At 39.0% G+C, this 27,640-nt stretch overlaps 1 protein-coding gene across 3 annotated transcripts in view; it reads left to right on the forward strand.

The window, feature by feature from the left end:
• Positions 1-27,640, forward strand: part of NAALADL2 (N-acetylated alpha-linked acidic dipeptidase like 2) — a 966,685-nt gene that overhangs the window by 289,674 nt on the left and 649,371 nt on the right. For all 3 annotated transcript variants that reach the window (XM_029067290.2, XM_039913128.1, XM_039913127.1), the window contains one exon: positions 25,866-26,367. In XM_029067290.2, the coding sequence (XP_028923123.1) occupies positions 25,874-26,367 (494 nt within the window). In that variant the 5' untranslated portion in view covers positions 25,866-25,873. The remainder of the gene's footprint in view (positions 1-25,865; positions 26,368-27,640) is intronic.

Below are 27,640 nucleotides of genomic sequence, written 5' to 3' on the forward strand. Positions count from 1 at the left end.
GTGACACAGCCAACAAGTCGTGGAGACAGCCTTAGAACCCAGGTCCTCTGACTTCCCCAGGCCCATATTCTTTCCATGCTGCTTTTCTAAGAAAGACTCTGTGCTGAAGTTAATGGTTACAGTTTAAATCTCACTTTCTTCTTGTGTTGTTGTTTTTTTGTCAAAAAAATCTATTGAGTAAAGTATTATTTACTGACAATTATGTTTTAAAATATTCTCTCAGACCTTTTAAGGAGAGCTTTGCAGTTTTTCATAAGAATTAGGCAGATATTCTCTCTCAGCCTTGGTAAGATTTCTTAAATTGCATATTTTCTTCTGAATGTCTTTTTGTAAGTAGGAATTTTGATACTAGCCAAAAGAAAATGAACAAGAGCTTCCCACTTTTCCTGCTCCTCCCTGAGTCTCCTCATTGTGTGCAAATTGAGTGATATTCAGTGAATACTAAAGCACAATTTACATTACAAATCAGCATTAATCAAGGAAAGTAACCCCCACATAGTAGCAGAACTGACTGTATTTTTTTTTCTAGTGATTGGAAATCAACTAATCAATCAGTCAATCAGTGATATTTTTCGAAAGCTTACTCTGTGCTGAGCACTTTAACTAGAGTATACCTCAACCTTGCTAGCAGTAATCGTAGGGTTCCCAATAGGTTCTTGGAATTGCAATTTCATTAATTCATTCATTCATTCAGTTGTATTTATTGAGCTCTTACTGTGTACAGAGCTCTGTACTAAGTGCTTGGAAAATACAATTTGGCAACAAATAGAGACAATCCCTACCCAACAACGGGCTTGCAGTCTAGAAGGGGGGAGACAGACAAGAAAACAAAGCAAAACAAGTAGTTAAGCATAAATAGCATTAATATTAATAAATAGACTTATAGGTATGTACACATTAAAAAATCAATAGAATAATAAATATGTACATATGTGCACAAGTGCTGTGGTGCGGGTAGGGAGGTAGAGCAGAGGGAGGGAATCGGGGTGATGGGAAGGGGAGGAGGAGCAGAGGAAAAGGGGGGCTCAGTCTGGGAAGGCCTCCTGGAAGAGCTGAGCTTGCAGGAGGGATTTGAAGGGCGAATTTGAGGAGTAAGGGAAATCCAAGCCGGAGGTAGGATGTGGTCCAGGAGTCGATGGCGGGACAGGCAAGAATGAGGCATAGTGAGGAGGTTAGCAGCAGAGGAGCTGGGTGTGCGGACTGGGCTGGAAGAGGAGAGAAGAAATGTGAGGTTGGAGGGGGCAAGCTGATGGACAGCTTTGAAGCCAAGAGTGAGGAGTTTTTGCTTGATATGAAGGTTGATAGGTAACCACTGGAGATTTTTGAAGAGGGTGGGTTACATGCCCAAAGCGTTTCTATAGAAAGATGATCTGGGCAGCAGAGTGAAGTATAGACTGAGGGAGAGACAGGAGATTGGGAGATCAGAAAGGATGCTGATGCATCCTTCCCCCGATTAGACTGTAAACCCATCAAAGGGCAGAGACTGTCTCTATCTGTTGACGACTTGTACATTCCAGGTGCTTAGTACAGTGCTCTGCACGTAGTAATCGCTCAATAAATACTAATGAATGAATGAATGAATGAATGAATGAATGAATGAATGATGCAGTAATCCACTTGGGATATGTTGAGTGATTGTACTAACGTGGTAGCAGTTTGGTTGGAGAGGAGAGGGTGGATCTTGGCAATGTTGTGAATGTGAGACTGGCAGGTTTTGGTGATGGATTGGGTGTGGTATACTCTCCTCCTTATCGCCTTATGATAAATTGATGCCAATCCTGTAACATAAATCTCAGTTTAAGATGCAGATTATATGGATTTTTCCCTATTCCCAGGCTTCTGTCCTCGCTTCCTTGATTTTCTATTTCTTAATTACTTGCATAGGCTGGAGTGTGGAAGAAGATGGGCGCTCACAGAGAAAGACTACAGTAAAATTTCCCAATTATTTGGTTCCATTATATGTGACACATTATGCATTGCAAAATGTTAACGAGGTGAAAAATGGTATGACCAGTGACCGGTTTTAATGGCTACTGATTGACTATTTCATAGTTTAAATTACTAAATCATCCAATCTTATTAGCAGGAAGAACTCCGTGGGAGAGGAAGGAGGGATTTTCTGTGGGAAGACAGCATGTGCTTTCCATGGCTAGACAAGAGAACAGAGAAGAGATGAAAGGCTGAGGGGGTGAAAGGGTACATGCACATGTGGTTTCCATTGCAGCTTTAGCCAAAGAGGGAAAAGCCAAAGTGGGAAAGGCAGGAAATCACCTGTGGCTCCTAACCAGCTCTGGGACCCTGAGGATTTATGTTGCTGAGATCTGTTTCCCCACTAGTCGTGCTGGCTCTGGATCAGCTTCCAGAGTGGGGAAATCAAGAAAGCTAGGTTCACTGTGCCCTCAAGTTTTTCTTTTTATTAAAAAAAAATGACAAAAAGAAAATCTAGGTTTGACTTTTATTTTCCCTTTCCTGAGTGGGCTTTCAACTCTCCACCTGATGTCCACACTTGTCCATTACTAGTACTGGCACCATACTGTGTCATATTATGTCATATGATTGGCAGAATGAGATAGTACCATGTTAGAATGTGTTTTCAACCCCTTTGCCCCGGGTCTGGTAGAACTGAGAAGACATCCAGACAAATTTAGAAGCAATCAAACCCGTCTTAGGCAAATCGCAACCCGGTCACAGACCCATTAATTTGTCAAAAACAGTAATTGAAGAACATCAAAAGTAATAGTCAGCTCCCCTTCCCCCATCCCATTTTTCCTTTCAATGGCTTTAGCTATGCACTTAGTCTCACACCTAAACGTCTAATTGGTGGAAGAGAATAATCTTCAGATTTCCAACTCTTCAGGCAAGGCCATCATTGGCATCACTGGTCCACACAGTGTTTAGAAATGCAACACAGTGTTCTAATTTAGGATTTCTCCTTGACCTAACTCTGCAGCAAAGGAAAACAAGGCTCCCACATCCAGTGGTAGGTTTGAAAACTGAAGGGGATCAAAATCTAAGATGCTTTCCCAAGTGAGCCCATTTCAATTTCCACGCCCATGGGCCAATCTCATTTTATCGTAATGTCTCGCAGTCAGCTAGTAAATATCCAAATAGGCACACCAGTCTTATCAGCTCCTGTGGGAAATATGTCACTTTACTGTTTTATCCTTCCTTACTTAATATAGTACATTTCCCCCCAGTGGATGATCAATATATCCTATGATTTCTACTTAGACCTATTTTTTTTCACATCTTTTCAGTAAATTTTGTGGTCTTTTCTGTACCCTGTCTGTTTCTCCTGAAATTAAGCTTAAAAAAATCTTATCCATGTTGACTACAGTAAAATGGTTGCTTTCTCATGAGTATATTCATTCATTAAATCGTATTTATGTCACCTAGATTATAAACTTCGCTAGATTGTAACTACTCGAGGTGAGGGATCATGCCTAGTAATTATATTTGTACTATTTGATGCTCTTAGAACAGTTTTCTGCGTACAGTAGGTACTCAGTAAGCAACATTAGTGGCTCAAAGTCACATAGCTTTTCATATTTTACTGATACTTCATGTCCCGTTTTTGACTAGTTTATGTCCTTAAAATGCTTCCCTTTGTACTTACGTCTGGTCAGTTTCTTTCTATCCTTATTTTGTGATTTAATTTTGTTCCTCATAACTTTATGTAGCTATATGTCCTGTATATTTAATTGAATTTGATTCAGGCTTTTGATGAAACTCACGTAGCCAAACTTTATGGTTCATGACATAAAACTATTTTGAAGTCAGAATCATCTGAATTAATAATGAGCCATTTATTTAATGTATCGAGATTGCTTTCAGTTGCTTATATTTCCTGAAAACTTGATGAATCTTCGTATGAAGTACAATTCCCACTCAATTTACAAGGTTGTGTGGCTGTCATTGTCGAGCAACACAATTAAAATGAATACTAATATAATTGATAGTCATTAATGTTATTAATTATAGTAGTTATTTAAAATTTACTAAGTCCATTTATTCCAAATATCTGAGTGCTTCAAAGTCACATGAAATATTTTCCAGGAAGCACTGCATATTTTATTTTTCCTGCTAGTTTCCTTTTTTTTAATGGTATTTGTCAGACCTATGTGCCAGACACTGTACTAAAAACTAATCAGGCTGGACACAGTTCATATCACCTACAGAGCTCACAGTCTTAATCTCCATTTTATAGATGAGGTAATTGAGGCACAGAGAAGTTGAGTGATTTGCCCAAGGTCACACAGCATACAGGTGCCAGAGCCCAGATTAGAACCTGGACCCTCTGACTCCGAGGCATGGGCTCCATTCAATAGGCCACACTGCCCTTGAGCTCAAATTGCTTAAGGGCTTAGCCAAAATAGCCTCACTTGTGTGTCAAAGGTTTATTTCATCACTGAAGCAGTAATCATTTCATTCTGTGAAGTGAAATTCCATTGTGCAAGTTTTTTGAGGTAATTATTTTGTCACATTTGGGCAGGGAATGGGTCCTTTTGTTGTTGTACTCTCCCACGAACACAGTACAGTTCTCTGCACACAGTAAGCACATTACAGTTGAATGAATGAATTTAATTTTGCTCGAAGTTTAAAAATGAATTCTAATGCAAAATTTCCTTTTCATTCATGGCAGTGTTACATAGAGAAAAAACATTCTGCTTAAGAAAGGGAGAATGTAGAATCACTAATTTCATTGCAATTAAGTAATCAAAGTTGAATTGATTTGTTCTCCCTACTTCCCTTTTTATGGAGATAAGTAATAGTGTTTACTTTTCGTTGGGAAATTTTCTTCATGCTTTAGGAGCTATTTAATTAAATTATTACCTGCTTTACCACCATCTGTTTTTGACTTAGAAATAGGAGGCATAGCACTCTGATTTAATCGATAAATATGTATATAGTGCAAAAAAGCAATAAATACACTTACCAGATGGATCAAAGAACTTCATTCGCAAAGGAGCCTTATTGTGTTGATCGCTGCTAAATTGAGTTTTCCAAGTAAAATACATAACTATAGAGTTTAATAACATGAGTATATCATCACCAGTGGTATTTATTGAATACTTGCTATGACAGTATCTTTCAGTGTATCTGTGTATCTATATGCATCTGCTGTACTATGAGAATTATTATTATTATCAATAACTTGAAACCTGTGAGATGGTGATGTAACACAGTCAGGTTTGAGTAGATGCTATGTGATTTTAAAACATCTAAACAGAGGAGCCTGGCAGGAAATTGTAGAAAAATGAAGGAGGAACTCCCTTTTCCTGTAGGCACAGTGGCAGATTTACCATATTTCACAGCAGTAGTAAGGGGTTTATCTAGTCAAGCTCTCGAGTTTGCTTGCAACACTGGGTAGAAAACACTGCTTCTTTGTCCTCCTAACATTGCTAGTGGAAGATGGTTCCTATGCTGTGATGATTCAGATTTGAGTTATGGAGTAAATCCTCTCCTCAGTCAGTCTAGGTTGGAAAGGTGAGTCAAGCACAGAGGTGCCCAGCTTTCAACCATTTTCTTTCATTTTGAGGTTTAAATGGGCATGTAATACAGGTGTGAATTTCCTAAAATACTTTAGATTTCTTGTGTGCCAAGATTAAGGGGTGATTTATGACCTCCTAATTAGCTGCATCTTCTGAATGGTTCCTGAAGATAGGATCTGATTGATTGTAACATTAGCCACTCACACAAAATGTTTCACTCCCATTGCTGCTGGTCATTGAGACTGACTACAATACATTTTAGACGAGCAATTTTTATTTTCTATTGCACAAAACCATGAGCTTTATCATACTGCATCCCAGTAATCTTGGGGAGTGTTTAGGGGGTGTCTTGCTGTTGCTGCCTGCAGCATCCCTCTTCATAACCCATGGCCTAGTGGAAAGAGCCCAGGCCTGGGAGTCAGAGTAGCCGGGTTCTATTCCCAGCTCTGCCACTTGTCTGCTGTGTGAACTTGGGCAGACATTTCCTCTGTGCCTCATTACCTCATCGATAGATTGGGGATTAAATCCTACTCTCTCCAACCTGAACTATGAACACCATAATGGACTGTGTCTAAACTGAGTGTCTTATATCAACTCCAGCGTTTGTAACAGGTACTGACACATAGTAAGTGCTTAACAAATACCATTACAAAAAAAAAACCCAAAAACAACAACCCAAACACAAATAACCTGTCCTCTGCTGCTTAAGCCTCTCTGTAGGGCTGAGGACAGACAGGCGGTGCAGGAGAGCTCAGGGGACAGAGAAGAGAAGAGAAGGGGGGCTTCTGGCGGGACGGTGTTGGTGGAGGAGGTCGGACAGACTGCTCTAGTTGGGGTAGAAGCTGGGATCACTGGAATGTCCCACCTTCCCCTTTCCATGTCTGCCCCTTGATCATTAGGTTGGCAACTGTCATTGTTTAAATTCATTCATTCATTCAATCATATTTATTGAGCGCTTACTGTGTGCAGAGCACTGTACTAAGTGCTTGGAAAGTACAGTTCAGCAACAGATAGAGACAATCCCTACCCAACAATGGGCTCACGTCTAGAAGGAGTAGACAGGCAACAGAACAAAACAAAACAGACAGGCATCAATACCATCAAAATAGATAAATAGAATTATAGATATATACGCATCATTAATAAAATAGAGTAATGAATATGTGCAAATATACAAAAGTACATGGCTTAATGAAGATACTGCAGCAGCTTATCTGCTCATCTTGGCAGAGTTCTCCACATAAACAGGTCATAGTTCAAATTAACAATAATCTTTTGTGGAAACATTTAAATCCTTGATTTCCTTTTAAATCCTTGATTTAAGTGAAATCCCTTTAGTTAAATTGTATTTTCTGGGAATCTTTTTTTTTTTTGAAATACATTCACTGAGCCTTATTCAATCAGAGATTTTGCAGTTCTCAAAATATTTTCACAGCATTTTCTTCTGAGCTTGCATGTGATCTTGTAATTCTTTATCTAGAAATAGTAGTAAAAAGTTATTTATTAACTACCCATTGGGAGCAGTGTACTAAACACCTGGGAAAATGCAACTGAATAATGACACAACATTCCCTGCTCATAAGGCACTTACAATCTAATGGTGGAGACAGGTATACAAGTATTGACTAATGTGGTCTTTAGAATAAACAGATTGGCTACAAGCAGCGTGGCTCAGTGGAAAGAGCGCAGGCTTGGGAGTCAGAGGTCATGTTTCGAATCCCGGATCTGCCACTTGTCAGCTGTGTGACTGTGGGCAAGGCACTTAACTTCTCTGGGCCTCAGTTCCCTCATCTGTAAAATGGGGATTAAGACTGTGAGCCTCACAAGGGACAACCTGATTACCCTGTATCTACCCCAGTGCTTAGAACAGTGCTCTGCACATAGTAAGCACTTAACAAATACCAACATTATTATTATTATTATTATCATCATCATATAATCAATCATACATATATTGAAAAATTTGAAGGGAGAGTAAAAGTATTTTTAGTTCCGCTTATAATGCTTGTTATCCTATAGGGAAAACAAGGGAAAATTAACGAAATATCTTTCCAGGTCTCATCATAATTTACAGTGCTCGATTCACAACAAATAATGCACAGCCCTTCATCATTTATCCGCCTAAAGTGAATGAGTTCCATTTCCGCAAGTAAATCAGAGATAGGTTTCTATGACTCCTTCACCTATGGCTTCTATGGCTCCTGTGTATTGAGAAGCAGCAATGGCAACAGCCCAGACCAGGGAGTCAGAGTACCCGTGTTCTAATCCCAGCTCTGCCACTTGTCTGCTGTGTGACTGACCTTGGACAAGTTATTTCACTTAAGGAAGCAGCGTAGCTTAGTGGAAAGAGGACGGACTTGGGAGTCAGAGGTCTTGGGGTCTAATCCCAGCTCTGTCCTTTTCTGCTGTGTGACTTTCAGCAAGTCACTTAACTTCTCTGTGCCTCAGTTCCCTTATCAGTAAAATGGGGATTAAGACTGTGAGCCCCACGTGGGACAACCTGATTACCTTGTATCTACCCCAGTGCTTTGAACAGTGTTTGGTATATAGTAGGCACTTAAATATCATCTGCTTTTTCTCCATGCCTCAGTTATTTTGTAAAATGGGGATTAAGACTGTGAGCCCCACATGGGACAACGTGATTACCTCGTATCCTCAGTGTTTGGCACATAGTAAGCACATACAAATGCCACTATTATTATTCTATCTTTGGGAAAACAGTGTGATTTTTTTCTACCTCCTCTATTCACTACCAACAAGGCAATCTGTGGAGTTCTCTAAAAGCTGCTCCAGGCAGCAGTCACTTCTAGTTAACTGGTCTGGCCATTTTGGAGCCCTGTGTGTGAGCAGAGCTATTACCAGTGGCTTTCATACTAATTGGTTAAATTATTTGCTGCTCTTTTCTTTAACTGCCTAGGCAATTATATTCTAGAAAAAGGTACATGACTAATACAAGGTTTAAATAGGCTTGCAGTTTGCTTCAAGACTTTCTCTAGAATTTTCCTTTGCATTTGCAGGCTCTCCTAGACAGAAATACCATCTTTGAAAATGGACAGCTACCACTCACATGCACTTCATACCCTATGTCACATGCACACAATGTCTATGCATTCTGTTTCTACACAGTGATGACAAAATATCCAAGTTGAGAAAAGGCCTTTTTTTCTAAGAGAAATCTAAACCGGACAGCATAAATGTTTTTAAGTATTTATTCAGTTCTTTTACTTGCAGTACAAATAATTATGCTGGGGAATCAAGATGTAGAGATAGCGTTACAACTCATTTCCTCAATTGCAGACTAATTATTAAATAGTGACAGGAAAATAGGCATAATGCATTTCATACATACTTATCAGCTATTTAATGAATTCCAGAAACCTCTACAGAGCTCACTGTTTGATCTTAACCCGTGTTTAATCCTCTGCCCTGTCAATGAGCAGCAAAATCTGTTTTTCTATTTTATTTTTATTAAGCAATATGATTCTCCAGCTGAAACTGGTTGTAAAGGTCATAGCTTATGAAAATTTGGATGGGTGAACTATATAAGTAAACTCAGCCTGGACTAGGAGGTTTCTTTTCAAATATCTTATAAAAGCAGACATTTCAGCATCGGCTGTGGGTATAATGCATGAGATACCCACGTTTATGAGACCATCGAAATTAAGGTAAATGAGGTTTTGTTCAAGTGTTAGGACTTTCATTTTAAGGTGAATACTATACTTTATGTTTAAATGCATTTTCCTAAATTAATTGCAATATTTAAAGTTGCAACAAAAGAACGATCTGACCCACCTCCTTGTTTTATTGCTATTTTTGCTATTGACTCTCCTGCCTTTTTCTTCTCATTTTTCCAATTCCCCATTCCAGCTCTCCCTAGGTTCAAAGTACTTCTAAAATCCCTCCTCCTCCAAGAAGCTATCCCGGATTACTTTCCAGCAGTCAAGTCATGTAACAATAATAACATAATATTCATTCAGTTATATTTATTGTGTGTTTACTGTGTGCAAAGCACTGTACTAAGCCCTTGGGAGAGTACAAGATAACAACAGGTAGACACATTCCTGCCCACAGTGAGCTCACAATCTAGTGGGGGAGACAGAGATTAATATACGTAAAGAAATAAATAAATCATTATTGTGTGTCAAGAACTGGAGTAACTACCACTAGCATTTAATGTATTTATATCAAGCTTCAGAATATTCAGGGCAAGAGTCCAAATTAAAACTCAGAACATGACTGTACTGCTTTCCCAGCACACTTGCTACTAGAGTCTGGACAAACCCCAAACTCATTTCCCAGGTAGGTTTTCCCAAACCCTATGGATCATTTTTAAATCCACTTTATCATCACATGACTTCTGTGCCAGTGAATCACATATGGGATGATGTCAGCTGTAGTTAGGATTGCAGATTCTTCCTAAATGGATGCTATCACAGGCTCTGTTGTCCACAGCTGTGCTGTTGAGATATATCTCTTCCCTGAAGCAACACAAGGAGAGGACAAGCTGTTTCAAGTCTTATATTGATTAAATGTTCACTTCAGTGGACTTAATACACATTCCCTGAAAGTACAGTTTGATCCAATGCCACTCAAACTCATTTTCCACTTAAAAAAAAAAATCTGAAAGTAGACACTCCACAGCTATGGGGAAATCGGATGTGTTTCCCTGTGACCTGACTTGCATTATCCTAGGAAGGGAACTGGCCCATCCCCAAGATCCTCAAGTAAAAATCTTCACTATCTTCCCCTTCCTCATAAATGAGATCCTGAATTTTAATCACAGGAAAACTTTTACAGTAAGCACTTTGCTGCACTTTCAGCTGGCTTTCCAAAGGAGAAAGAGTGGAAGGCTGATCTGCCGAAGTGACAGAGTTAAATTACTGCCCTTATGACCCTTAGAACACTGGGTGAGTCACCAGAGCTCATCTCTTCCTTCTTTGGGACAAAAATTTGCATGGAACACAGTGATGCAACATTCCCCTCTGTGCAAGTCAGTGAGACAGGCCTACTGCAGACCATCACTATTCAAACTGCCCTGGCAACTTATATGTTCCCAAGTGGGGGCTAGGTACATTCCCTCCTCTCATACTGTCAAATGGATGACAATTTTGGTTTGGGCCTTAAATAATCTACTCACATGTGAATTTGTTAGCAAGATGGAGAAAGGCTGGGGAGATAGGGCACCTGAATCTAGCACCTGAGTCAACTCTGATTCCAAACAAGGAAGGCAGATGAGGATGTGTGTGTGATGGGGGGGTGGAATAAGCAGGTATATGCCCTGGACCAGCGATGAGCTTTGGAAAGAGATCATCAACAACAGTGTTTGTTGAGTGGTTATTTGTACAGACTTGTATTAGGCACTGCAAGGGATACCAGAGTAAGAACACAGGATAGGGCCCTGCCTCCCAGGTGCTTTCAATCTGAAAGCCAATCAGCCCTATTGGTCTTTGGGTTTCTGTCAGGGTCATATATACCACTGAGTATGGATTGCTGGCAAACCACACTTCTCTCCAAAGCCAGCTGACATTTCTGTTTATCTCTCAGATCAAAAGTCTTAAGGCTGGAGAGGCTAAACAGGTAGGCTAGACAAGGGCTGCCAGGCTGTGGGCTAATGTCACTTTTATAAATGGTTTAAAGGTTAACACTCTAAGCTAGGGATTTCCAGTAGAAATGCAAGCTGATCCTAAAGTGATGCTTCTTTGTGTTTCATTTCTTGTTAATTCTTATTTTGGGTGTCAGCTCTCAGCTCTTTTCTGCTTTTACATCTAGGATAGATCGATGGGTTCCTCCCTCTGAAAAATATCAACTTTTTTTCCCTTTAGATCCACTGTGATCCTGTGGAAAGAGCAGGGGTCTGGGAATCAGAGGATCTTCATTCATTCAATCATATTTATTGAGCACTTACTGTGTGCAGAGCACTGTCCTAAGTGCTTGGGAAAGTACAATATAACAATAAAATGACATTTTCTACCCACAGTAACCTCACAGTCTAGAAGGGGGGAGACAGATATCAATAAAAAATAAGAAAAACAATTACAGATATGTAAATAAGTGCTTTGGGCATAGGAGGCGGAAAGAGCAAAGGGATAAATAAAATTACTGACATGTACATCAGTGCTTTGATTTGGGGACAGGGGAAGAATAAAGGGAGCAACTCAGGGCAATGCAGAGGACAGTGGGAGTTGAGGAAAAGTGGGTCTTAGTCTGGGAAGGCCTCTTGAAGATGGGCCTTCAATTGGGCAATCTGAGTTCTAATTTCAGCTCTGACACTGGTCTGCAATATGATCTTGGGCAAGTCCTTTCATTTCTCTGGGCTTCAGTTTCCTCATTTGTTAAGTTGGAATTCAACAATCGTTCTTCCTCCTACTTAGACTGTGAGCCCCATGTAACTCCTGGGACCCCTGCTACTTGGTCAGGGAGTGTACTATCTGCTCAGCACATAGTAAGCACTTAAATATAGTAATGATATAAATTATAGTTACACTACTATTATTTAATAGTATTATTATATTTATTGGTATATATGTTATATTTAAGATATGCTGTATTTAAATATATTATGCTGAAAGTAATAATTAGTATTTTTGATACCTACCTCATCAAGGGCTTTTTCCCACTCCCCCTTTTCAATTTTCTACATGTTTCTCCATGTTCTTCCTCCTATTCCCAGTCAAAGTTAATTTGGCTCTTACAAAGTAGGAAGCAAGTCGGTTTCCCTAAGCCTTTTGGTGATCTCTTTGCTAAACATATTTCATTCATTTATATCTAGCCATATGTATTGCCTCATCTTAGCTGTTTTGCAAAACACATAATGAGGACAAAAAACCTAAATGAGAACACCCTAAATTCTAGGTAGGCACTTGGAAAACATCTCTAGTCCCTGATTAGCTCCCTGAGCAAGGAAGCTGGCATTCCTAAATCATGGGTGGAGTAAAGATCCACCCAGTTTTTATTTTCCATAAACCATTCATTATCTGCTCAGAATTATGTGTCTGCGTTGATTTTATAGGCACAAGTACCTAGGCATGAGAATGCATTTGACCTGCTCTCTAGACACAGCATGGCACTTTCCACTCAATTATCTTTAACTCCTTCTAAAACAACCCAGCTGTGAAGGGGAAAGCAGGGAACCTGCCCTTTTATGAGCACAACTTCAGCTGGAAGATAGATCAGATTCACACAATCACTTTATAACTGAATCACCACTGGGAGGAAATTTATTAATTTGCTGCCCAAATGGACATTAAGCTTATTACGAGGGTAGGTAGGCACTGCCCCAAAGACTTTGAAACATTGATCAAGGGTTGGGGGACCCCAAGCTATGTAATTTTTTTTGTTTATTGCCATAAGCAGTATGGGCCAGTAGAAAGACCACAGGCTTGAGAGGCAAAGGATTTGGGTTCTAATTTGTGCTTTGCCACTCATCTGCCATATGACCTTGGGCAAATTACTTCATTGTGCCTGTGTTATCTCATCTTTAAAATGGGAATTAAATCTTTATCTCTCTGACTTAAAACTTTAAACACCATGTGAGACAAGGACCTTGTCTGACCTGATTATGACAGTGCTGGGCACATAGTAAGTGCTTAAAAAAATCCATGATTTTTTATTATTAAATACATGAAAATTGAATTCCATAGATTTTATGGAAAGTTTTCAACATAAAGTGGAATTGAAATTGCTTATGTTGAAGTAAATCTTTGAACATGACAAAATCTTTATTAGTTCCCTGATATTTTTATCATTCTTGCATTTAGTCATTATCATAGAGTTTCCTTCATTTCCATGTTGATTTCTACTTAGGAACTTTGTTGTGCTATCCAGTCTTCCGAGTTACACAATGTTTCTTAATTAATATCAAACCTGAACAGGAAAATATATCCATGGTGGCCATGAGATCCTATGAATCAATCAAATGTATTTATTGAGTGCTTACTGTGTGCAGACAATGTATTAAATTAAACATAATACAACAGAATTGGTAGCCACATTCCCTGTGCACAAAAAGATAACCTAGAGAGAGGGAGCTCACAGTGTAGATATTCTCCTGAGTCCCCTGGTTGCCACAAGAATAGCTTTTATGGCTACATTCATTCATTTACCTTGGGTGTACTCCAAAGGGAACTAACTGTTCACCTAGTTAATCCACTGGTGAATGAAGCTTATGCTTTGTTTCCACTGGGCCACCCTTTACTTTGGATGCACTTCAAAAGGAGCTTCTCAACCTGATCATCAGGAGATGATACAGGTTGAAAGATTCTATTATTTATAACCTAAAGGGTTGTAGGGTAGCCTCCTCCACCCCCTACCAGTATAATCCTTTATCCTCCACCTGGGACCCCTGCTACTTGGTATCCATCAGTTTCAACTAGAGGCTTGTGAAGCATTCTTTCTTCCATTCCTTGTAATTCAGCAACTTCTTTCGGTGATCAGTATTTTTTCTTCCACAGCTGGTCATCTACCTATTTCACACTCCAGTACTTTTGTATAAGAAGCAGCGTGGTTTAGTTGAAAGAGCACAGACTTGGGAGTCAGAGGTTGTGGGTTCGAATCCTGATCTGCCACTTGTTTGCTGTGTGGCCTTGGGCAAATCACTTAACTTCTCTGTGCCTCAGTTACCTCATCTGGAAAATGGGAATTAAGACTGTGAGCCCTAAGTGGGACAACCTGATGACTTTGTATCTACCCCAGAGCTTAGAACAGTTGGAACGTAGCAAGCACTAAACACATACCATAATAATTATTATTATTATTACTATTATCATATACTCAGACTTCCTGTTACATCTTCCCCATCTAGACTGCAAGACCATTGAGAGCAGGGAATGTGTCTGTTATATTGTTACATTATATGCTCCCAAGCATTTAGTACAGTGCTTTCTACACAGAAAACCCTCAGCAAATACGATTGACTGACATCTGAATTCCTGGATTTTTCACCTTACATGCTATAAACCTATTTAAGTTTCACAAGACCATCTGAAACAATTCTCCACCTCCTTTTTCCACAGAGGTCATGTTACCTTTGGTAAAAAAAAAACAAAAACCAAAAACCCCCTTGAGATTCTGTGATCACTAGTGTCTCAAAGAAAACATTGCAAGCTGTAACTAAGCCCTAAGGCAATTTACAGTCTTTATGAGCAAATAGGAGTTCTCGATTATACAGCGTGGAGCAGAGGTTCAAGAGAGTGTTTCCTCATGCTCTGCCTTGCCCCAGGTTTGAAACTATCCGTGCCTCCTTGAAGGGATGACCTCTGGGAGCTGGGTGCTATATTGCTCATTTCTCTGTGAACCCAGCAGAAACTCCTGATCAGCTTTAAGTCATTCAAGCAGCTTTCTCCTTCTGTATCCACTATTCTCCCACTTCAATTGCATGTTTCATTCCTCTCAAACTAACGCACTTTGCTCTGCTCTCTTTCCTCACACTGACCTCCTGTTCATACACTCCACATCCTGTCTGAAATTCTCTCCTCCTCCCCATCTGATAAATCATTGTTCTCCCCTCATCTTTACAGTTCTTCTAATACATCTCCAGAATGTCTTAAATTAAGAATAAGAACTGTGGTATGTGTTCAGCACTCACTGTGTGCTGGGGGCAGATACAAGAAAATCAGGCCAGGCACAGTTCCTGTACCACATGGAGCTTAGAATCTGAGTAGGGAGGAGACTAGGTATTGAATTCCTATTTTACAGATGAGGTAACTGAGGTACAGAGAAGCTAAGGGCCCAAGAAGCTAAGCTACTACATCAGGCAAGTAGTAGAACCAGGATTAAAGCTCAGGTCATCTGATTCCAAGATCTGTATTCTTTCTACTAAGACATGCTATTTCCTCAATTAATTTTGAATCCTTTCATCTAATATAGCCACTGCTACTAATTCAGCACTTAGGTATTCAAACCTTCTCTCCTGGAGAGGTAGCACTTAGGTAAATAACTTTAGGCACCATTACTTTCTTCTCTTTGTGAATTTATTTTAGTATTCCTCTACCCCACTACATTGTAGATCCCTGAGGACAGGTATCATAACTCCTAATTCTATCACATTCTCCCAAATGTTTAGTACATTGCCCTAACAAAAGGGCTTAAAACCCTTGATCGAAATGAACAGTTTACAGTCAATTGCCCTGACTCGTTTATATGATGCACCAGACATTATAATAAACGGTCAAATGAAATCATTTGTGTGAAAGTTTTATAATGTTTTCTACTTTATAATTTAGTAAATATTATTTTCAGACATCCAATTGACATTCAATTTCATCATATTAACTATTGTGTTTTTATGACAGAGATCTTTTGTTTTAATAACCTTTATGCACATTATGAAGTCTAAAAGCTCTAATAATCTAAACTATATTTTTTTATTTATAAAATCCTAAACATACATATATTTATATTGAATATGCTGCAACCAATACTTTGGAATATTTCTGTTTTCAGAGCCTTGTTCTATCTGCTTTTTATGCTTTATTAATTTTTATTGAACATTACCACTTTAATAGTTTGGCTATCAGTGTTCTGGCACATGCTAGATTTAGTATATATAAGGTGAAGGATCTGAGATGTCATTCATTTGCATTTTTAAATACGCAATACATTGGTCAATTTTAATTGAGATTTGAACATATAAGCATTGATTTAGCAACTATATATGTCCATATATGATGTCTTTCTTGGGTGACTTTGAGGAGGGATTTAGTGATAGGACACCTATCCAAATCTGAGCATAATGTGAGTTTGCTCAGGCATGGGTTCACTTCATACTTTACCTGTGATACTAGTGTCCAAACACTGAAGGGAATGTCTTTTTTTTTTCAACACCAGGCACTGTTCTAAGCACTGGGATAGATACAAAATAATCAGGTTGGCAGAGTCAGTGTTCCATACACTGCCCACAGTCTTAATGGCCATTTTGCAGATGAGGCAACTGAGGCACAGAGAAGTTAAGTGACTTGCTGATGGTCTCTCAGCAGACAAGGTGCACAGCCAGAATTAGAAGAATTAGAACCCAAGTCCTTACTCCCAGACTCCTGCTCTATCCACTAGGCAACAAGTGTGGTTTTTTTTGTTGTGTTGCTTCAGTTGTCATTCAGGTTTGATTAGACAGTTCAGTTCCTTTCTATATCTTGCTAAATTGGGCACTGAGTATTTAATCAGGTAGCTAGGGGATACAATGTATTCTTTCTTAATCTATAAAATTCAGACCATAAAGTATTTTTTTCTTTATCCTTTTCATAAAGTTTGGCTGTCTACCTTGCCAAAATTCACTATGCAACTGTCAAACTTCCTTCATTTCATGCTTCACAATTCGGGCCCAGGAGTATTTTCAGTTATATGAAGAAAAATGAATTACTTTCATGTATTGTATTCTAAAGGTTAATGGTTTTCCCCATATTTTATATTCAGAGTTTTTTCAGTCGGTGAAGCATGAGAAACAAATAATTATTGTTATTTGCTTTATACAGTTGACTTATAGAATGACAATTAAATTGGAGACTAAATATATTTGCAGTCACTATAACAATTGTGAAGGCCATTTCACAAAAGTCAGAAAGGGAAAATCTCATTAGAGTGAAAAATTAAACAAGGGAAGAGCAAATCATCTGTATTACTGCCTTCGGTAAAAGTGTCGTCTTTCTGGATAGCTAATGTTTTTCCACTTCTCCACTTATACAGATTTTTGATTTCCCATTTTGAGAACACAAACTTTTTTGGTTTTGGTTTTGAAGTTGTCTTGCATTTTTTCACTTTAAATAGCTAGCGATTTTTTTTTTGACTACATTTTTTTCATTTTACTACAATGATGTGGGCAATACCTTATATCCCTAAAACTAACTTCAGGTGCAGTTTATGAATTATTACATTAAAAGAAATGTTTCCTTATTCCCTTATTTTTACAGTTTTCTGTTATGTTTCTATAGGATTTTTCCTCATCTCCCACTCCTTCTCGCATCACCCAGATTCACTCCCTTTGATCTTCCTCTCCTCTCACCCCACTGCACTTATGTATTTATCTATAATTTTCTTTATTTATATTGATGCCTGTTTACTTGTATTGATGTCTGCCTCCCCCCCTCCCCAACCCCAGACTGTGAGCTTACTGTGGGCTGGGATTGTCTCTCTTCATTGCTATGTGGTACAGTGCTCTGCACATAGTAAGAGCTCCTTAAATACAATTGAATTGAATAATTGAGTTAATTTTAAAATCATGTACCAGTAGTTTGTTTTGTAAGTTAAATTGTTCTCAACTACAAGTGTGTTTTGCAATCTTTTAGTATTTTTGGAAATGCTTTGACTTTTCCTTCATAAAGTGGATCCGTCAATATGTGACCTAAAAATTCAGTCAGTCAGTCAATTGATGGCATATACTGAGTGCTTCCTGTGTGCAGAATACAATGCTACCCTATATAATAGATGTGATCCTGTGCACAAGAAGCTTATAGTTTATAACAGGATACAGACATTAAAATAGATTATGGAGAGGGCAAATACCAGAATATTGTTTTAGAGTGTTAGAATATTATAAGATTCCTATTTTATAATTCTTATTTGGAAGATGGGTGCTAGCTCACACAAGGTGAATTAATGTTGAATTGGTTCAAAAATGGTGGCTTGGGTGTCAGCCAGTTATCTTTCATTACGAAGCATTAATATTTGTATCTAGATTTCATTCTAATTGAGAGCTCTGCCTGATGTTTGAAAACAGCTAAATTGCTGATTCTCATATGATGGAATGTCTATTGTCAGACAGGGATAAAAACTCCACTTTATTTTAGTTAGTTTTAAAATAATTGTCCAACAGTGACTGAATATGTGCATTAGAAGTCAGAGTTCTACATAGAGAATCATTCTGAAAAAATAACTAGATAGTTCGGGAATATCCTTCACTTTGTACAAATTGTCCTCCAAATTTGATACAAAATACACAAGAAATATGGATCATCACCAACTACTTTGTGACCAGTAGCAGATACTATAAGATGTCAGTTTGGGATTGGGAAATTGACCTAGAGTTATCCAGAATTACTCTGTTTCCTATCAGACAGATGATTTCTCTCCCCCACTTTAAAACACATCTCCTTCAAGAAGTCTTCCTGACTAAGCCCATTTCTGCTCTTCTCTCACTCCTTTCTGCATCACACTGACTTTCTCCCTTCATTCATCCTCTCTCCCATCCCCAGAGCACATATGTATATATCTGTAATTTATATATTTGTTTATATTAATGTCTGTCTCCCCCTCTAGACTGTGAGCTCATTGTGGTCAGGGAATATGTCAGTTTGTTGTTGTATCATATGCTCCCAAGCACTTAGTACAGTGCTTTGCACACAGTAAGCACTCAATTAATATGATTTAATTGAATGAATATCCTCTGCCGCATCAACTATAAGCTGTGCTCACACCAATATTTTATGCCATTGCATAGTAGTAGTAATATTTACTACTACTAAAAGTAATGTGTTCTCCTCCCTTAATGAGTTTACCCTCTAATAGGGAAGATAAACATGAAAACATACAACTAACTAGTCAAGAAAAGTAATTAAGGGTACACTTGAATAAACGTATAGGAATGCTTAGGATAGATGTACATAAGTACATAAGTACTAGATTTGTCTGATGCATTTAGATGCCTTAGACTGCTGGAAAATCCATTGGTAAAGGCTATTGGAGGAGGTGGGACTTTAAAAGGGTCTTGGCTGTGAGAGAAGAGAGAGTTCTTGACAGGGGAGCAGTGTGAGCAGGGAGTGGATGTGAGAAAGTCAATAGGGAGGTACAAAGCATGACTTGGGAGAGATGAAGAAGGCAATCTGGGAAAGAGTGGGTGAAGAGACATGACAGGTATGGTTGGGACTAGATGCTGGAGAGCCTAAAGCTGATTGGAGGTGGTCTTATGTTTGAGATAGAAACACATGGAAATCCAGTAGAGACTTCTGGGAAATAAGAGATTAGTGGCCCTAGAGACACATCAAGAAGATGATCCAATAAGCAGCATGTAATACAGGATGGAGAACTGGTTGGCAGAGAGACCAGAAGAGAAGTTGATGCAATAGTTTGATCTGATCGGATATGATCAGAGCTTCTTCTAGAGTGATATTTGTTTGGTTAGGAGAGGAAGGCCATATCTGGTATATGTTGCGTAGATAAGGTTAGATGTTTTCCACCATAGGAAGGGTGTACATATGAAAGAGGAAGAAACCACAGTAATTCCCTAATGGAAAGAATCCAAGACCACCAAGAGGCTGGCAGTATCCCTGCCTGCTTCTTTCTTCTGCTACCCTTATGGTTGCCTAGTCAGATGGCAATTGAGACAAAATTCTCTTCTCTTCATTGTGGGCAGCGAGTGTGTCTGTTTATTATTATTTTGTACTCTCCCTAGCTCTTAGTACAGTGCTCTGCACACACAGTTAGTGCTCAATAAATATGACTGACTGACTGTTTGGGACAGACTAGGTATGCCTGCCTACCCCTCATGACCAATCCTTTTCTTGTCATTGAAGGATGCTGCCCTCCCATTTACTGGTGAGGAGCAGGAGTTAGCAACACCTGCCGGTCCCACCTTCACAATATTGCCAAGATCTGGCCTTTCCTCTCCATCCAAACTGCTATCATGCTGGTACAAGCTCTCATAATATCCCGACACTCCTGCTACAACCCAGCCTGCACAGTTCACTCTCTAATAGTAACCTTCTCACTATGCCTTGATCTCATCTATCTCCCCACTGACCCCTCACCCTTGTCCTCTCTCTGGCTTGGAACACCTTCCTTCCTCAAGTCCGACAGACAATTACTCTCCCTACCTTTAAAGCCATATTGAAGTTACATCTCCTCCAAGAGGCCTTCCCTGACTAAGCACCCCTTTCCTCTTCTCCCACTCTCCTCTGCATCACCCTGACTTGCTTCCTAATTCCATCCCCTCCCACCAGCCCCACAGCACTTATGGATATATCCGTAATTTATTTATTTATTCATATTAATGTCTGTCTCTAGACTTTAAGTTCACTGTGGGCAGGGAATGTGTCTTTTTATTGTTATATTTTATATATGTATGTTAGCTTTTTTAAAAGCAGGGAGGAAGTGGCTGGATGTAAATGGAAGTTAAACTATGGAGACTTTGATGCAGCAGATAATAGCCAAAAATAGGTAGTCAAAGCTTTGCTTATCTTTCATCATCACAACTGGTTACCCCTTCCTGCTTTTTTCCCCACTGCCGCTAGTGTTATGGGATTCTCTCCAGAGGGTTCACCATGAATAGAATTGAACACACGGGGCATCTGTAACTACAGTCCTGTGGGAGCAGACCACATAGTGAAAAAAAGAAAAGCAGTAGTAATGACAGTGGAGGTAATGAGGGAGCAAAAGCGTTGGTTGCTTTTTCTTTTCATTTACCATCTTCTACAATGTCTGATACTTTAGATGTGTGTTTCTGTTTGTTTGCCTGTAGGTTTGCTTATCACTTCTGCTCTTGCACATCTTCTCTTTTCCTTTCACCCTCTCTTTTGTACTTTTCCACATTTTTGCATAATTCAAGCCCACTCCTCCAATTCTACTTTGAGCTTCAGGACACATAGTTACTTTACACAATACTACATCATATTTCTTAGACATATATACATAGGTTAATGAAAGAACTGGAAATATCTTAATAAAATTTAAAGTAGAGACACTTCTGTTTCTGCCAGTTTAAGTGTAATTTTACCTGGAAACAGGGAGATGTTCACTCGAGGTCATTTTGAGCTTCTGGCTATATGGTTCTATGTAGAAATTGATGGGGCTAATTTGAATTACTCTCTGCAGGAAGTTGTTGGTCTCGGTGATCCTGACATCTCCTACAGAGTTTCCTTTTAATAGTTTCTTAATTATAGCATTAAAAGTGACATGTTTTTGATTAAACCTCATTTTAATCACATTCTAACTTCATTGCAAGTTTCCTGCTGTATCCTTTTAAACTTCTACATATTATTTTTATAATTTTCATTTTCTACTAGGTACTTTAATAGTTGTATGGACTTTCAAAAAGGAACATGAGGCTTGGGATTGTATCACGTAGTCCAATTAGTTCTATATAATTACTCAGGCTTGATCTGGTATTTTTGTTGATCTCATTAACTTTATCAGTCAGTCAATCATATTTATTGAGTGCTTACTGTGTTTAGAGCACTGTACTAAGCACCTGGGAGAGCAAAATATAACCATATAACATTGCCTACCCACAGTGAGATTACAGTCCAGAAAGATTAAAAGGAGGGGATTTTAGGATAGGGGATGCATGAGCATATTTGAAAGCAGTGAGGAAAAAGCCATTGGAAAATGAAACACTGAAGATGGTCAGATAAGGAAAAAAGGAGGGAGCAAGTGTTTTGATAAAGTGCAAAAGGATGGGGTCAGAGGCACAGGTGGAGGCAGTGTATTTCCAGAGGAGATGGGATATCGCCTCTTGAGATATGCTGGGAAGATGAGGGAGTGGAAGAAAGGGCAGGAGGAGAGAGGAACTGGAGAGAATCAGGGAAGGGGAGCCAGGTCTTACCCAACTTAGGCCTCGACTAAATGATCTTACTGGTGTGAAGCAGATGTATTTTTCACTTGTTCCTGCATATATTTCCACTTTCTAAAATCGGCTCATCAATTGGTGGTTTTTATTGAACCCCTCCCGGGTATAGAGAACTATCAGCAGCGTGGCTCAGTGGAAAGAGCACGGGCCTGGGAGTCAGAGGTCATGGGTTCGAATCCCCGCTCCACCACTTGTCCGCTGTGTGACTATGGGCAAGTCACTTCGCTTCTCTGTGCCTCAGTTACCTCATCTTTAAAATGGGGATAAAGACTGTGAGCCCCACGTAGGACAACCTGATTACCCTGCATCTACCCTAGCGCTTAGGACATATAGTAAATGCTTAACAAATACCAACATTATTATCCTAAGCACTTGGAAGAGTTCAATAGAGTAAGAATTTAATCTCCTTGAGAAGAGGGAGCATGTGCTTAGTACAGTGCTCTGCACAGAGTAAGTGCTCAATAAATACCTCTGATTGATCCCAGCCCTCGAGGAATTTACCATTTGTTGGGGCAGACAGAAGCAAAATTGTTTTATTGAAAGAAGAAAAGAAAAATGTGTGTGTAGATGGCTACATGCTTAAAAAGTAGGGGATGTGAGGGTATAGAAGTATTACAGAAGGGTAATGTTCAATATGCTTTCCCCCCTACATTAATTTAGCTCATTTCCCAGTACAACCCGAGACACAAACACATTGCTCCTCGTACACCACCCTATACTACTGAACCTTAGTCTCAATCCTTTCTTTGTCAACTCCTTGCCCACGTCATTCCACTGGCCTGTGACTCCTTCAGATTTGACAGAACACCACCTTGCTTCCTATCTTCAAATCCTCGGTAAAATCATGCCTCCTTCAATATCCACTCCATTTCCCACCCTTTCTTTCCCTTTTGTGTCAGCTATGAACTTTATCTGTATCTTTGTACCCTTTGAGAACTGTTTGTTATTCACTCCACTGTAACCCCCAGAACTTCCATACATAAAGCTATAAAATGCTGCTTACCCTCTCAGTAACTGATTTAAATGTCTGTCTCCCCAACTAGTTTGTAGACTCCTGGAGGGCAGGGATCTTGCATGTTTATTTCATCTAATGTACTCTCCCAAACACTAAGCAGAGTGCAGTAAACACAGAATAAATATCATCAATTTGATGGATTGAATAATATTCTCTGACTTAAGAACCTCTTAGAGGGTTATACAAGGTGACTGGCCAAACTGGTTAATGTGAACGCTGAACATGACGAGGTAACTGCCTGTTAAGTTGTGGTGTTACACCACATCACTGGTATTTGGTGTCATCGCTTTGACCGTAAATGGGTCCTGCATGAAAGAAAACTCTGTGTGTATTTCACAATCACCTGCACCTCTGCCCGCCTACTTGCGAAACTACACAGTTTCACTCTGTGTCTCAAAAGAAACATCACTAACAGGGAGGAGAGAGTGTGAGGGATTATATACAAATCACTATCACCAGAGTAAATTCCTTCATTCAGGTTCTCAATCCTGAGAATAATGGACAAGACTTGATCCTGATTTTCCAAGACCAAGGCTCATCTATCATGCATTACCAGACACATTGCTACCCACATCCTTTGTGGAGAGAACATAGATACCAAGGAAATCTTATTGATACTAATACAGATGGAACTCAAAAACCAGGCATCACCATTCATTCAATTGTATTTACTGAGAGCTTACTGTGTGCAGAGCACTGTACTAAGCGCTTGGAAAGTACAGTTCAGCAATAAAGAGACAATCCCTGCCTGCAACGGGCTCACAGATGAGAAACGAGGAGGCAGACATCAAAAACAAGTAAACAGGCATCAATAGCATCAATATAAATAAATAGAATTATATTATACATATATGTATACACACATGAGAAATAATCAGACATTAATATAAATAGAATTATAGATATGTACATATATACACAAGTGCTATGGGGAGGGGAGGGCGGTAGAACAAAGGGAGCAAGTCGGGATGATGTAGGGGGCAGGGGGACCTGATGAACAAAGGGGCTTAGCTTGGGCAGGCCTCACTTCACTTCAGTAGTATTTATTGAGCACTTACTATGTACAGAGCACTATAATAAGCACTTGGAATGTACAATTCAGCAACAAATAGAGACAATCCCTGCCCAAAGATGGGCTCACAGGAGATGATCCTTCAGTAGGGCTTTGAAGGGGGAAAAATTTGATTGTCAGATTTGAAGAGGGAGGGCATTTCAGGCCAGAGGTAGGACGTGGGCCAGGAGTTGAAGGTGTGAAAGCCGAAACCAAGGCATAGTGAGAAGGTTAGCGGCACTAGAGGAGCTGAGTGTGTGGGCTGGGACGTAGAAGGAGAGAAGGGAGGTGAGGTAGTAGGGGGCAAGGTGAGGGAGATCTTTGAAGCCATTAGGAGTTTTTGCTTGATGTGGAGGTTGATAGGCAACCACTGGAGATTTTTTAGGACGGGGTGACATGGCCAGAACGTTTATGTAGAAAGATAATTTGGGCAGCAGAGTAAGGCCTAGACTGAAGTGGGGAGAGACAGGAATTTGGGAGATGAGAAAGGATGCTCCCAGATCCCAGACTATTTCTCCCATATACTCTCTTCTCAATCTTTTGAACTATTGTAGTACACCTCCAATGAAAATCTTATGTTTCCAATTATTATTATCATTATTATTATTATCATAGTTAATATTGTGATAGTTTAGTTTATGTAAATTAAGGTTGTGAGCTCCATGTGGGACAGGGACTGTATCTAATTCACCTATCTCATATCTACCCCAGTGCTTAGTAAAGTGCCTGGTAGTTATCATTATTAGTTAAGTGCTAACTATATTCCAAACTCTCTCTACTAAGCCCCTGGTAGATACGAGATAATCAGGTCAGAAACAATTCCTGTCCCACATGAGACACACATACAGTCTAAGTATGAGGGAGAACAAATATTGAATCCACATTTTACAGGTGAGGAAACGGAGACATAAAGACTTTAAATCTCTTACCCATGTTCGCAAGATGGATGATTGGTGGTGTCAAGATGAGACCCCAGGTTTTCTGATTTACAACACCTGGCTCTTTCAACTAGGCCATGCTGTTTCTTAGTGAAGGACTACTGTTGATTTTTTCAGACTGAAATCAGGAAATCACACATGATTCTGTGAAATGCATTAGTTAAATTTTCCTTAATCTCTGAAAAGTGTAATATTTTGAGTTTCTTACTCTGCCTTTTGTAATCTCTAATTCTGTTTATTTTCTCCTTGGCTTTGTGTTCCTACAGGTAACTACTGCATATCACTGCAATGTCCTTTATCCTTACTTCCTAATTTCCAACTGTATTTTTCCATTGTTTTTATTTTCCTCATTAAAACAATATTTTGGACAGTATAGTATTGTGAAATTTTGTAATTTCCTCATCCCCATCATAAATCATCACTTTTTATTGCATGTAATAAATATTGTGAAAGTTATTTTCATTTTCCTTGTATCTATCCCATCATTTAATACAAGGCTTGGTACATAAGAAGCAACTAGCAAATTCCCACAGTCATCATTATTTTTATTATTTTCTAAATCTCATATTCTGGTATCTCCTCATTCTCATTTTGTTTCTTTCTGAGTCTAGTTTTAAATACTCTTTTTCATCATGGCCCACTTTTCTGATAGAAATTTGTCCCCCTTTACCCCCGACAGAGTGGTAATTTATAAACAGCCAGAGTGACTTCATGAAGATGACCGTAAGTACTGAAGTGGTAAGAAAATTGTAGTGACCTTTGTGTTTAGATCTCTTGCAGAAGAAACTGTTGATCTGTTTTCATATGGTTTTACCCATAGGTAACAGGATGGCATATCAAAAGGTGAATGCAGATCAGAGAGCTCCAGGAAACTCACAGTACTTAGACAATGATGACCTCCAAGCCACTGCTCTTGACCTCGAATGGGACATGGAGAAGGAGTTAGAGGAACCTGGTTTTGACCATTTCCGGTTAGATAGTGAAGAGAACCAAAACCTTGGGAATTCGCAAAATGCAGACCTCGGCCTTGATGCTATTCAACCATCAACGTCACCAAAAGGGAGATTCCAGCGCCTTCAAGAGGATTCAGAATACATGACACGTTACACACGCTCTGCACCGAAGAACAACCGCTGCAACTTATGTCGGCTATTTAAAATATTTTGCACTGCAACAATTTTATTTATTTTCGGCATTTTGATAGGTTATTATGCACATTCAAAATGTCCTTCACACACTTCATCTTCAAGAACAACTGATCCTCAGCTCTACCAAGACATTCTGAAGGTGATCAAAGCAGATGATATTAAGAACTTTTTCAGGTAAGTCTCTTGAAGTTCCCTTCTTCTTTGCCTCATATTGTTTGTAGATATGTGGTCATATTTTAAAGATTGTCCTATCACCTACCTGAACATTTAGGAAAATGATATATTATGTGGTCTTTAAGTCTAATCCTCTCTTGACTGAAATTTCTCAATTCTTCCCCAACCCTTTTGAAAGTCATTCAGCAGTGATATACAAGGTCATCGGCAAGCTTAATGAACATATTGTATACTTTCCCCATAAAAATGATTGATAGATAGTAGATGTGTGAGGACAGTGACCCCAATGGACCCCCACTATATATTTTGAATGGCGGTGATTTATATGAATGGAAGAGATACCAGAAACAAGAAATATAATTTATTTTTTTAATGGTATTTGTGAAGTGCATATTATGTGCCAGGATGGGGTAGATACAAGGTAACTACTTTAGGTTGGATACAGTCCATGTCCCACATGGGGCTTACTGTCTTAATTCCCATTTTACAGATGAGGGAACTGAGATACAGAGAAGTTAAATGACTGTTGTGATCTGCTGACAAGTGACGGAGCTGGGATTAGAACCTAGATCCTTCTGATTCCTAGGCCCATGCTTTAACCATTAGCCCGTACTGCCACTCTCATAGAATACACAATTAGTAATTTTATCCTTTAAAAAATGACTTATGGTTATCGTTATTTAATCTTATTAATTGCTGCAGTTATTGCAATCAATTTCAAATTTAATCATTTTAAAGAAACCTAAGGTGTCCTAAATATTTATTTTGCTCCCCTGTCATTAAAAAACAGTCATTAAAATATCACTTTCCAAAAATTTCAAAACCTATGTATCAATATTCTCTAGTTCAATTTAACATAAATGGGTAGGTGGGAATATTTTATGCAGTGCTCAGTACACTATTTCACATGGTATTTTTAGTACTGTAATAATTCCAGAAACTGGAGAATAAATATAGTAATTATGTTGCTCTTGGTTAAAGGAGGCACTGTTTTCTCCTGTACACCCAAATGTACAGGAGAGATTTGTATTCTGGGAAAACTGCATCATAGCCAAATGTTGACCTTGTTTCTGATCCACTTCCATTTTTTCAGATTTTATTCTTTCCAGATTTAATTCCATCTGCACAATTAGGCCCATTTGTCTCTCCATTCCATTAGCAGCAAAGATAACACATTGCAATTGGATTATCTAATTAGACTGGTGGTAGATGGAATATGTGGCTTCTTTGACTGCACTGTGATATCTTTTTGTTGCCTTAAATAGAAACTGGA

Source organism: Ornithorhynchus anatinus, chromosome 1, assembly GCF_004115215.2.
Source record: "Ornithorhynchus anatinus isolate Pmale09 chromosome 1, mOrnAna1.pri.v4, whole genome shotgun sequence".
Taxonomy (NCBI): Eukaryota; Metazoa; Chordata; class Mammalia; order Monotremata; family Ornithorhynchidae; genus Ornithorhynchus; species Ornithorhynchus anatinus.